The sequence below is a fragment of the Ammospiza caudacuta genome, chromosome 7, assembly GCF_027887145.1.
Source record: "Ammospiza caudacuta isolate bAmmCau1 chromosome 7, bAmmCau1.pri, whole genome shotgun sequence".
NCBI classification, from domain to species: Eukaryota; Metazoa; Chordata; class Aves; order Passeriformes; family Passerellidae; genus Ammospiza; species Ammospiza caudacuta.
The window spans coordinates 29,905,996-29,919,347 of NC_080599.1; the positions used below are offsets into that span (position 1 = coordinate 29,905,996).

Here is a 13,352-nt window from a genome sequence, read left to right on the forward strand (position 1 = left end):
TAATGTTCAACGTAAACCTCCCCTGGCGCATCTTAAGACTATGCCCTGTCGCTCGTCACCTGTGCGAAGAGGTCGATCCCCACCTGGTTACAATCACCCTGCACGCAGAACCACAGACACGGGCGTGTTGTTCTGGCAGGCTCACTCGGGACTTTATTACACGTGTACAGGGAATGGCCAGGCTTTTCGCGCTGCCGTTTCCGCTACCGCGGCCCGGAGAAGCTGCACGCCGTGCACGGCCACCCGCGGCTCTGGCCCGCACGCGAACCCTCTCGCGGTCCCTCCCGTGGGCGTGTGCGGGCCGGGCCCCACCGCTGCTGGTTGGCTGTCGAGGCGCGGCCGCCGCCGGTTGGCTGTGCCGGGGGTGTGTGCGGGGCCGTTCCGCCCGGGGTAAGATGGCGGCCGTGACCGCGCTGAGGAGCAGCTGCCGAGCCGCGGGGCGCCTGGTAAGGGGAACGGGGACCCCGCGGGCTGCGGCGCTCCCGGCCGGCCGGGGGGGAGAGATAACTCGCGGCATCCCCGAGCCCCGTTCCTGCCGTCCGGCGGGCGCACGGCGCGCTCCGCGCCTCTGCAAACACGGCGCGCTCGCGGAGCTGCTGCCTCGGCGGCGTCCGGGGCCGGGCAGCGCCTCTGCTCCCTCCCGGCTGTGCGCTCCCGCTGCTCCGCGCAGGTGACGGGACCCCGGCAGTGCCTGAGACCGCCCCCCGCGCTGCACGGGGACCCCCAGAGCTGGCACCCTCTCCCCCCGCGCTGCCCTTGCCCATGCTCCCTGGGAAAGAAACGTGTGCCTTTCTGTAATAAGACAGTGACATCCTCCTCTTCTGTTACTTCTAAGTCATCCCATTATTGCTTTGCCTATGCCTTGCTCTGCCATCACCGCTTCTCCGCCCGCGCATCAGCTCCCTTTGCATACCGCATCTGCCCGGAGACGGTGTGGATACACCTACAAAAAAGGGAAACGTGTTTCTTTGAATCCCAGGAGCCTTGATAGTTGAAAAGTAGTTGAGATACCTTACCACAAGAAGTGAATCTACTTGGTTGCCTTTTTGACGTACTTAAAATTTCGTGAACATAGACTTAGTTCATGCTTTCTTCTGTCTTCTTGTATCACAGTCTTCTTGCTATTGTGAAGAGCGTTGTTTTCTGATTATGTCATCCCTATTTTGTGGGATGTCCGAGAAATTTTTGAAATTTAGAAACAAAATTAGGATCCATTCCAGCTTCTAGTATGTTTTTTCTCTAATAATTCATTTTGTAATTTTAAAGCATAATGATGAGGAATTTTTAAATGACACTTTTGTATTCCAGTTTTCAGCCAGTAACTTATAAGTATTTATAAACAATTTTACTAATTAAGAGCATTAAAAATAGCACTTTCTTTTAAGTGGTATTTCTAACCTTCTACTCTTAATCTTATCTTTCTTCTGATAAGATGAAAACACTCATCTTATCTGTGTGCATGCTGAACTATAGAACTAGCTCGTTTATAGTGTGTGTTTCCTGCAAGAACATTTTGAATCTGAGCCAGGGAGCCGTTGTGTGAAGTGGTAGGGAAATGGCAATTACCTGGACACTGGGACATGTGCCAGGTATTTGGATGAGGGATGATATCTGATTAAAACACATTACCAGGGATGTTGCTTTAGTATATAGGAAGCTATAGACTTGGAAATATAGAATATGTATGCAAAACCCATCCAGTGTGAGGAAATGTTCTAAAATGACTCAGTGGGACAGAAGTCAAGAAAGTTCAGCAGGGCAATATCCTTTAATGCAAAGTCATTGCCTGTGAGCATGAACTGTTCAATTTGACTTGGAAATTTAGTGTTACTCCATCGGGTAATCAGTCCTCTGCAGCTGCTTAAAACTATTTTGGTCTGAGGCCAGCATACATTTTCAGGATCAGTGGTAACTTAGACAGCTGGAGTGGGCTTGTTTTTAAGGAAACAAGCAAAGCTGAACCTGAGAGGCAAAGCAGCTCCCGTGAGTGCCCTCAGCTGCCCCCTTGGCTGCCTCAGTCCCAGTGAGGACTCAGTGGCCTTCAGCTCCTTTTTGCCAGAGTCACTGCACATCCCAGGCTTGCACAGGGAAGGTGTTACCGTGCTGTGGCAGTGTTGCTTTAAGTTGCTGTTTAGTGTAATAGGAGCCACGTTAACAAGCTTAGTACTAGCAGTTATCTTTGGGGTTAACTGATAGATTTTTCCAGACATCAAACTGTATAGGTGGTATGCTATGGATATTAGAGCTAATTTTGTCTTTTATGTGCCGTTTTTATTTCCTTGCTTGGCATTACACCAATATTATGGTGATTAAATGCTGAAATTTTAAGCACAGTCTCATTGTTTTATGGATTTTCATTTTTTCTTTATTTGTAAGGAACACTGCTCTATGAAGAGATTGTGTCCTGTGTTATTACTTTAACATACTAGCACAGCAATTTTTTGGTAGAGAATGCGCAAAACTGAAAAGCAGAAAGATTTCAGTTTTAAAAATGCAGTAGTTTTGAATTTTTCCTACAGATATAATATGAAACAGCATGGTGACTCATCAATAACAACACCAGTCTCTTTTTTGGGAGTGACATTACTAATTCTCTACCTGCATTGGTAACCAAAGGTTAAAAATCACATGGAAATCATTGTGAAACTTCACATTTAGAAATAGTTCAGAGATTTGATGTGCTCCTTGTGATCATCTTCGCAGGTAAATACTGAATGTTTTTCATTTAAGATCATGTAAAGGGAAAAGAGAGTTTTTGCAAGTTTGTGACAAAAAGATCTAGTTGAACAACTTTTTTGGTAACATTTTTATGTAAACATGTAATTTTCAAGTGGGAAGAAACCCAGAATTAAAGAGAGCAGAAAAAATAGGATTGTGAAGATGTACATTGTATACCAGTTTTGCAATTTAATGTGAACTTAAATGTATTCCTAGAGTATGATTTTTCATAGCTTGAAATTGCCGTGTTACCTGATTATTGAATATGGAAAGTTGTTTGGAGGACTAATGAAATTTGCTTGTTATCGGAATTAGAAAAATACTCATTCTAAATCAGTAGGTACCATCTTAGTGTCAGGCAACTGAAAGGTAACACAAATGATAGAACTTTGTTGTGTCCATCATGATAGACTGTGTTGTATAAATGTTTTTTCTTTAAAGAAAGAGAATATTAAATATAACTCGCAGTGCTGGGTTAAATAATACAGAAAATGAGTACATTGTCAGTTCAGAATTGTATGGCCTGCTGAATAATGTACTTTTTAAACACTGAAAACTGATAGCAAATAGTTAAACAGTTTGGGGTGTGGGGAGGGAAACAAGAAGTTTCATATGCTATGTCATTACTGAAAGGATTTTTTAAACAAGAAGTTAAAATGAACTTTCCCATGCAGATATGCTGTTTTCTGGCTTCTCTAAGAAGATAATTTTAAATTTTACAGTTTTGAGCTACTTGAGGTACATTGTAGCACCTGAATTTTTTTCATATCTCTAAATTAGTTAGAGATAGAATCTACAGAGAAATTGTTATTTTTATAAATTATACAGCACTCTTAAGACAACATAACACCAAAATTACATGAAATTTAATAAATTTTACTGGATAAGATTGTGTCTGAACTAACTTGTGTTGAGCTTAATAAAATACCTGTTTATGTCGATGCAAGCACTACCAACTTTGCTTGATCGCAATCATGACTGATTAGAAGAGGCTTTAAAACATAAAGTTTTGTCTGAAAAATCTTCCAGAAAATTCTTTAGAGTTGATTTCTGGTTATAATTATAACCATAAAAGAAAACCATCTCATAGCTAGTTATTACAAAATATCATTGAAGCTGATTTAAGGTGATGTTTACTTGAAGATGATTGCTTCCTATATAGGAACAAAAATGAAAGGGCAACTCTCTGGGCCCTGTGGTGTGAATTTCCTTTCTGATTAGTACTTCTGATTAACCTCTGATGGGACAAATATGCTGGTTTTCTGTGTAGTCTAGGGAAACCTTCCAGCATTCATCCTGGATAGGAGTATTTCAGCTGTCTGCTGTGGTTGATAGTGTGTGTGCTTTTTGTGTGCCTGTCCTGATTAAGCTAATTCCTGAGAGAAACAATGGCAATGAATCACTCACCAAATGCTGTCATGATTTTTGTTAATTGGTTATGTCACTGTGATTTGATCTCCCCATGTGTTGTGTTAGTGAAAGCAGCTAAAACCTGGTGAAGCTTTTGCTAATGTAAAGCTTACTGTATGTTCAGGAATGTATTCAGTGTAATTGTGTTCCATAAGAACTTCTCTTCCATAGACTAGAATGAAACTATTTTAGTCTGACTGTTAGATGGGGAATATTAAATGGGCTCTACCTCCACTGTATTAACCCTTGAGATTTTCTCCCCAGGTTTGCATTCATCGCGTTAGATCGTGCAGCAGCATTCGCTTTATAAAATCAAAATATGTGTGCGTGTTTGACAAATCTGCCTTCAAGTTTAGTCATCAACAGCGATTATTCAGAACATCTGCTGGTAATCTTTTTCATAATAAAATAATTTCTTTTATTTTGCTATTTTATGAGTGTTATGTTAGAGGTTTGCATATGGCTGGTATGTGGATTATTTCTGATGCATTCAGATTTTTCTGTCTGGTAGCTTGTATTTAATATTAAACATGCTATATTTTCTTCTTCTCTGTTTCAAGTTTCATGTGGCCAAATTGTCCAGTTTAAGCTTTCTGACATTGGAGAAGGAATTACAGAGGTGACTGTAAAAGAATGGTAAGCTCTGCTTTCCTGAAAATACACTAAGAAATCGGCAGATAGTTTAGCAGCTTTAGCTGTGTGATCAATGACTTATGTGAGAATATTTTTTTGGTTATTAGTGAAGTTTTTCAGTTTTCATTTTGCACATTTTAGAACCTTGTACATACTGAGCTTTTTATTTTGTTTGTTTTCAGTCTCATATATTTGTGAGCGGAAAAATTGGAAGGAAAGGGATGCATCTGTATGTAGGCTTTTCCTTCAGTGGTTGATGTTTTTTGTGTTCAGGTAGCCTGTCTTTTGTTGTGTTTACTTAGCTTTAGAAACAAATGGTTAGTCTAAAGAATTAACATAACTTTATCCTGTACCCCTCCTCTATTGCTTTTAGTAAAAGACTTGAACTTCTAAATTGTTTGCAAAAAGCCAGTGATAAATGGATTAAACAAAATCAAAGTGTACAGTGAAGGAAGGCAGTGTTGAAAGGCCTTGTTCTTTGTACAAATGCCTCTCTTTGCATGAAGACAGTGCTCCCTACTATCCATTTCCTTTCTAAAATTGATTGTATATTGACAAGTTGGAACCAACAACTTCCTTGCATTCAGATTAAACTGGGCTCATTCTTGTTTTTAGATGCCTTATAATCTGACAGGAAAACTCTGCTTTACTAAAGTAAATGTACTATGTGTGTAATATGTATGTATTCATAATCATTTTGTCATTTCACCCAACAAAGAGTTCTGTGACAGTCAGACAAAATGCATGTAGCAAACATATCCAGTATGTAGAATTTGTTTTCTCATCTGGAATGCACTTCCATGTTGTAGGATGTATGTTATTGAACTTACCAAAGGAATGCACAGAACAGGTTTTTACACTGCCTGTGTTTCCCAGTAGCCTGTCTTTCCTCCCAGGTACGTAAAGGAAGGTGACAGTGTGTCTCAGTTTGACAGCATCTGTGAGGTGCAGAGTGACAAAGCCTCTGTTACTATCACCAGTCGTTACGATGGCATCATCAGAAAACTCCATTACAGCATAGATGATACTGCTTTTGTTGGAAAACCACTGGTGGACATTGAAATTGATGCTTCAAAAGGTATTGTAAGCCATTCTTTTTCTCATGCATATTTTATGTTTACTGTCATAAAACAGTGGCAGAGAAGCTTACTTTTACCTCCTGAAAATCTTCAAAGATTTTTTTCCCTTTATAAAGTCAAGAAATTTGCATAATTTGTGATATTTATTAAAGTTTAAAATCTCCTAGCCATTTCCTCTTGAATATTTAGCTTAAGCAGCAGCCTTTAGCAAGCTGTGTTCCCATCCACATTAACTCAAAGTAAATCGTAAAAACCTCAGCTGTCACAGAATGGTTGAGTTTGGAATTTAACAAATGCTTACAATGTAGTAAAGTTAATTTTTTCTTTTTGTTTGCAGGTGTTGCCTCAGAAGAAGATGTTGTTGAAACACCTCCTATGTCTCATGAAGAGCACACTCACCAAGAGATAAAAGGTCACAAAACATTAGCAACCCCTGCAGTTCGTCGCCTGGCCATGGAGAACAATGTAGGTTTGCTGAATAAGGTCCTGCTGCATTTTACTGCTTTTACATGGCAGTTTGACTGACTAGAAGAGTACTGATCTAGAGGAAACACTTGTTTTCAAATACATTTTACAGTGTGAAAATTATTGTAGAAATGAAGAGGATTGTGCTTGAAGTATGCAGTCAAATACCTACTGCGACTTTTGGATGATTTGAACTATGTTGAATACCTAATAAACCACAGAAAGGAACAGAAGACTGCAAATATGTTGGATCAGAAATGGGAATAATTTTTAACCATAACTCATAATATAAGATATTTTTATGTTGCTGTAAAACTAAACTGTCACTGCTTGTTATGTACTTTTCAGATTAAATTGAGTGAAGTTGTTGGGACAGGAAAGGATAACAGAATCCTTAAAGAAGATATACTCAACTACTTGGCCAAACAAACAGGAGCTATTTTGCCTCCATCGCCAAAGGCTGAAATTGTCCCACCTCAGCGGAGAGCAGAGGCTGTGCCAGCTGCTCCAAAGGACAAAGCACGCAAAATCCCCGTACCTGTTTCCAGACCCATTGCATTTGCAGGAAAAGATAAAACTGAACCTGTAACAGGTAAATCATGGAATACAGTCTTGGGGCCATGGTCATGGTAGACCTGTTGCTCTGTGAGTAGCTGATTCCTTTTGATGGGAGTGTGTTTCATGTGGTTGTTATGCAAGTGAGCATTCAGGAGAACATTCTCTGTAAGAAGCATCTCTGCTGAAATTATTTTATTAAATATTTGTTCATGTTTTGTTTGGATGGAGTTGGGCTGCAAGTTGTACTTGCTCATTCTTCAAGTATGTTGAAACAGGTAGGAATTCTAAACATGGATTTGTCATGCTAGGAATCATTACGCAATTAGTGGCAAAGTGCAGTAAACTTAAGTGATTATCAGTGTTTAGTAAAAGCATACTGCAGTATTATGTGAGTTGCATTCACACCTGTTCTGGAGAGCAGTGCCATAAAAGACACTAAGGTAACAAAAAATCACATTGAAAGGGGAAGATTAAAAATTTTTGCTTGCCTTTCAAGCATTGTTTATTTGGAGAGGCTGGAAAGCATAATCCAGAATATCATATTATGATTTCAAATTTATACATACATAGGAGAGAGATGCAGTAATATAATCTGAAATATTACAGTCATCAAAATTGAGTTCTATGAACTCAATAACTCAGTAAGTGCTCTTTATGCTGTTCTTCTTTGGTTATGCTTTGGCTTTGGATTGGTTTTTGTAAGTTGTGTAATTTGGTTAATAGAAACAGATGAAATTTCACCATAACTTCACAGAAGCTCATTTTTTTTGTTTAAGAAGACAATGAATATTTTCCAGGTTTTCAGAAGGCCATGGTAAAGACTATGAGTGCAGCCCTGAAGATCCCCCACTTTGGTTATTCTGATGAGATTGATTTGACTCAGCTTGTTCAGCTGAGAGAAGAGCTGAAGCCTGTAGCTGAAATGCGTGGAGTTAAGCTTTCCTTTATGCCTTTCTTCATAAAGGTGAGGCCTGCAGCAGAGCCCTCTGGAGTACTTATACACGGGTTTTGCCAAAATCTGTTCAATGATTGTTGTAGATGTATCTATCATCTGAGTTATGGCAGATCACAGGAAAACTGTTTTTTTGTATAGTGAGCCACTTATCAATTTACAGTTGGAATTGCAGCTAGAGTTATGTGGTGTCATTGAAGTTTTTTGAAATAGTAATGGCAAAGGATAGAGAGCCTTCAGCATAATTTAATATAGAGATAAGCATCACCAGGTGTTTGAATAACACAAAACAATTTTTTGAAATTGTCAGTATTTTTTGACCTCATGTGAAAGGCATCATCGTTCTTTGCTACCAAAACACTTATTCCATATTGTTATTAATCTACATTTTCTCCTACCATTACTTCTTTTCCATGGAGCTCTCTGCTTATAAACTATAAAAATCAGTTTTGTTTTCTTTTGTTATATTTAATAGGCAGCCTCTCTGGGATTGCTGCAGTATCCCATTCTTAATGCTTCTTTGGATGAGAACTGTCAAAATGTCACATATAAGGTTTGTAAACTATGGATAAATATTGTAAGCAAAAAGTGAAAAGTAATGTCTAACAGGGGCCTTTAAGAATGTCTGAGCTAATTACAAGAACCAAAATTATGGTGTTGTGCAGGAAAATAATTTGTGTGTTCAGATTCTGAGATCTAAATTTGATTTATTGTTGGCCTTATTTCAGTAGTTTGTTAGGTAAGAGTCATTTTGTTATTCAGACTTGCCTCAAAAATGCATATTAATATATTAATTTCCTATTTTTCACCTGAATATGGGCCAAGCTTTTAAAATAAGAAATATAATACAACAATTTGGGGGTTTTTTTTTGTGCATGGTAGTTCAACTGTTCCAACACTCAACCCTTACATATTAAAGTACAGTCTTGATAAAAGTTGTATATTTTTATACAAGCTGCTGGATTGAGACTTCTGGGAAGCAAGTATCTATTTTCTTAAGTGATGTGTACTTGCACCTTGCAGTACAAACTTTTTTGGGGCTGTTTTATAAATATCTCTAAGCATCCTTATGTTCCTTCCAAAACATGAGAAGAGAGTTAGCTAAGGTCATCTGTAATGGAAATGGAACATGGAGTCTCCCTTTGTTGCAGAGAAACTACATAGCTCATGATTGAAAAGTTTATGAAAAGTTTTTAGATGACTATGAACACACCAAATTTCTTTTTTTCTTCTTTTCAATTTTAGTGTTCTCTTTAAAATATGCTATTTAAGTTTTGTTGCACATATGACCATCCTAAAGTGCAATGTTTTCAGTGTGAAGTTGATTCAAGCACTATGTATTCTCTGAAGTTGGAATTGTCAACATCAATTTACAGTTTGCAGATGTGAGGCTAATTAAAAAAAATTATATCCTTTTCTCCCCTCAAAGTTGTATGCAGGAGTTGCTTCCTAACTACAACGCTTTCCAGGTTCAAAGGATCGATAAGGAAAACGTGATTGAAGTGGTTTTTTTACTTAAAATACATTTTATGTTGACAGCTTATATTAATGTCTGGTTAATGGCACTTGCTGCAGGCTTCACACAACATTGGAGTTGCAATGGACACAGAGCAAGGTTTAATTGTCCCAAACGTGAAAAATGTTCAGGTCTGCAGTGTGTTTGACATTGCTGTGGAATTAAATCGCCTCCAGTCCTTGGGCTCTGCAGGCCAGCTGGGAACAAGTGACCTCACTGGGGGAACATTCACCCTTTCAAATATTGGCACAGTAAGTATGGGGAAAATGAGAGCTTCTTCTGAAATGCAGCTTTACTGAAGTTAAATATGCTAAGAACAAAATCTGTAGCAATTAATTCAAGGGGCAATCTGCTTTAAAAAAGCTGTTAAATAATACCCCCATCTTTTTCTTTTCTAGATTGGTGGCACTTATGCCAAACCAGTGATACTGCCTCCTGAAGTAGCTATTGGAGCATTTGGAAAGATACAGGTATATTCACTTTGTCTCAGTGGTGAGAGTGTTAGCTAAAGTCATCTTAATGAAAATGGAACATGGAGCCTGTCTTTGTTGCAGAGAAAACACATAGCTCATGACTGAAAAGTTTGTGGTGTTTTTAAATGACTATGCATACACCAAATGTTTAATTAGAAGTCTCTTACACCAAAGATTCATATTTATTTTCCAAAATCCTCTCGTATTTCTCTTACATCTTTGTTTAGCCTTCGGATTAGCAAGAAACAATATAAATACAGTTTTGCAAGTTTTGCAACATGGCAATAGCAGTTTTGCTATCAGCCCAGGGAAAATTTGAGAAGTATTCTGAAAATGAAGTTCAATTTCATAAGCCAGGTAGCTGAATCCATACAGAATTTTGGATGTGAAGCCAGTTTTATATTTTCTGAATCTCAGGCTTTAATTCCTTAATACAGACATTGGAGTTTAGTGCTGGAAATGAAATTAGTATTAACTGAAATTACTTCTATGTTCTTCCTTTGAGCATTTTTTTAGAGGTGCTTTAAGGAAACTGCCACTTTGAGAACTAACAGTGCAATAAACTATTCAGGAAGAAACTTTGGAGTCAGGAAAAGCTTTTACTACCTCAGTATTTCCATGATGGTGGAAAAAGGCTGTGACTGTTTATTATGCAGGCTTGCAATTTATTCTAATGCACAGCACAAAGAGTGATGGAAAGGTCTTGGTTTTTAGCATGGTGCTACTGCTGTCTGTCTAATTCAGCAAAATGTTGTAATTTAGGTCAACAAATTAGCGAAACCAAGGAAAAGCAGATTTGCTAATGAAAGTATTTAATTTAATAATTCTGGTTTTGTCCTTCCTCTGATTTTTAGGTTCTTCCTCGGTTTAATAGCAAAGGTGAAGTAGTTAAAGCACAAATAATGAATGTGAGTTGGTCAGCTGATCACCGCATCATTGATGGAGCTACCATGGCCCGGTTTTCTAACTTGTGGAAATCTTACTTGGAGAACCCTACTTCAATGCTGCTGGACCTTAAATAAAGGAAACCATGGCTAAAATATGCCTTTAGACTCTGTGGATTAGACTGAATAGTTACACAAGCTGTCTCTGCTAACATGTGCCCTTTGCTACGTGCATTATATAATGTTATGTGGTTGAAAGTTCTCAACAGCTGATATCAGTCTCAATTAGTTGTTGCTTCTTTCATTTTGTATTGCTGTAATTTCATCTACAGCAGACTGTAAAACTGAGTAGGTCACAATTTCTGAATATGGTGGTGGAATATCTTTATTTTGCCTTTTATAATAATGATTGTCAGGCTGGTGTGACTGAGTGCCACTGCTCTACACCTGCAGTATTTAGAATCTGAAGGGAAATTTTGGAGGGGAGTACTCATAGTTCTTCTATTTTGGACACATAAATTTATTATAACAAATAATATCTGAATTCCTAAAAGGGATTATGCAAAAATCATATACAAATAAAATGCCTTTAATGCTTCTGCGTAAGATGTCCAGAGAGCTTTTTGTTGTTTAACTGAGTTAACCTCTTAAATCTTTTGCTAGTCCACTTTTTCTGGCAATTACTTGCACAGGTACTCTTTATCAAACTGTAAATGAAGAGGCCATATTTATTCAAATGCTTACTGACAACACTGATTTATAACTATCAAGCCTTAATACTCTAAAATATCCTATGTTTTTAAAGGCTGAAAGTAGTTTCAGCCCTTAATGCTTTCCAGTTATTTTTGATTCTTATAGAAAGCATCTGTCTGGTAAAATGAAATGAGAAAGAGAAAACAAAATAAAAAAAGAAGGATCTTGTTTTATTATTCTCTCATTAGGTAAGCCTGACAGTAAGCTGATCATGATCTTGCATTCTGTTATTGATATTCAGATACTAGAATCTGATAGATTAATCAGATTCAACAAAGAATAGATATTAAAAAATACTGTGAGATATAAGGACTTCTTAAACTCAGACACGAGGCACATAATGAATAGGTTCAAGTTAATGACTTCAGAACAGAAAACTTATGTGGCTTTAAGGTAAAATAAACAGGTCATGAAGATTGCACTGCTGATTTAATGGGAGATATGAAGAAAATTGTTGGATATAAATACCTTCTAAACACATAAGTTTCACACAGACACAAGGAAAGATAGTTACATAGCCTTAAAAATGAATTTGTAACGCACAAAACGGACATTTTCTCCTTTTTTTAGATATCAAAAACAGGAGCATTCTTCAAAGTTATAGACCAAAGTTGTCTATTGCATTTAGCTGTGAAGATGTGAGACAGGCTACCAGAGGTAGAGTCCCTGCTATCCATGATGCTGAGACTGAATAAGAGAAAAGCTGGTAATGTATGGAGTGTGGCACGTCCATGTTAGGTGCTATTAATATTTCTATTGTGCTATAAGGGTCTTTTATATAAAGGTCATTTCTTGCAAGGTTTGACTGTTATGTCATGCTTATCACCCATTTCATTTTTATCAGATTTATTTATTCCTAATAAAAAATGTAAAGCCACAAAATATTGTTTTTATTTGTGCATTTTATGCAGGCAATCCTGTATGGGTGACTCAAACTCTTTCTTCTTGCCTTAAAGAACATACTGTACTCAAGGCTACCAGAAGAACACAGCCTAATGTCTACTTTTCTACAAGTATATTGTTGTGGTCAGGGCTTAGTGTGAAGGCTTAGGATATTTTTTAATCTGATGATCACTGAGAAAATAAATTGAGGAAATAGAAGTGTATGAAAGAAAGCAATGAAATTACTTTGAAATACTTAAGACAGAGTAATTTTACTTACACAAGGAGGAGATTGAAAGCTAAAGTACTTAGTGTCTTTTTAAGTAGGTAATGGTATTCATGTATTTAGTTGTTTGTGGGCTGGAGAGGGTTGGGGTTTTTTGTTATAAAGTTCTGTATGATAGAGTTATAGCCAAATTAATGATACTTTTAAAATTTCATCTTCACATTTTATACTCCAGCTTATGGCTTCTGCCTCAAATAGTGACCTCATAGTCATTGTTGTCTCTCTTCCCATTTGATTGAAGTAAAAGATTCTGACAGACTTGTTCTCCTTTTATCTTCTCCAAGGGCTATTTGAAGAAATAGAATGTTAAATATTTTTCATGATTGGAACCATGAAAAGGGATGAGTAATAACCCCTCTGCACATCCTGGTAAAGATTACTTTTCTGTCTGGACTTTGAAAATTTGCAGTAAAATTCTTCAGCAAGAGAATTCTTCCACACTGGGAAAAGTAATGAGTAAAATACTTAGTGATGTAATACCTTTTCTCATGTGTTTAGTCAATGTTGCTGTTTAATAGCACTTCGAAGCTCAGTTACCTTGCAGAGAAATATTACTAAAGAAAGTAGTCATTTTTAATTCAATACTGGCCTTTTTATTTCTAATTGTAATTTTTAATTCAAAACAAACTTATTGTATAGCATAAGAATGTTCCTTTGTTTTCCTTTGTTCACAATTTCTGTTAATGGGAGTCCAGTTTAGGGGAGCCCAGTCACACTCAGCAAACTGGGAAGGCTTCAACAGT

General features: G+C 37.6%; 1 protein-coding gene across 3 annotated transcripts; it reads left to right on the plus strand.

The window, feature by feature from the left end:
• The first annotated feature begins 374 nt into the window (after window positions 1–374).
• DBT (dihydrolipoamide branched chain transacylase E2) lies at window positions 375–12,312 on the plus strand. 3 transcript variants are annotated; one of them, XM_058808437.1, is made up of 11 exons: window positions 375–446; window positions 4,393–4,516; window positions 4,689–4,764; window positions 5,658–5,839; window positions 6,178–6,305; window positions 6,654–6,897; window positions 7,661–7,827; window positions 8,291–8,368; window positions 9,391–9,582; window positions 9,730–9,801; window positions 10,659–12,312. In XM_058808437.1, exons 1-11 carry the CDS (start codon window positions 396–398, stop codon window positions 10,824–10,826), a joined length of 1,482 nt encoding a protein of 493 aa, XP_058664420.1. In that variant the 5' UTR covers window positions 375–395; the 3' UTR covers window positions 10,827–12,312. The 3 variants fall into 3 exon arrangements, with proteins under 3 accessions (XP_058664420.1, XP_058664421.1, XP_058664422.1); XM_058808439.1 differs by lacking the exon at window positions 375–446 and adding an exon at window positions 2,529–2,703; XM_058808438.1 differs by lacking the exon at window positions 8,291–8,368.
• Window positions 12,313–13,352: the final 1,040 nt, after the last annotated feature.

What these genes read in the sequence shown, in the direction of transcription:
- DBT (XM_058808437.1), top strand. Translation starts at nt 396, where the DNA reads ATGGCGGCCGTGACCGCGCTGAGGAGCAGCTGCCGAGCCGCGGGGCGC. An exon ending in TGAAATTGATGCTTCAAAAG is followed by an intron (nt 5,840 to 6,177) that starts GTATTGTAAGCC and finishes TTTTGTTTGCAG; the next exon opens with GTGTTGCCTCAGAAGAAGAT. An exon ending in GAGCATTTGGAAAGATACAG is followed by an intron (nt 9,802 to 10,658) that starts GTATATTCACTT and finishes TCTGATTTTTAG; the next exon opens with GTTCTTCCTCGGTTTAATAG.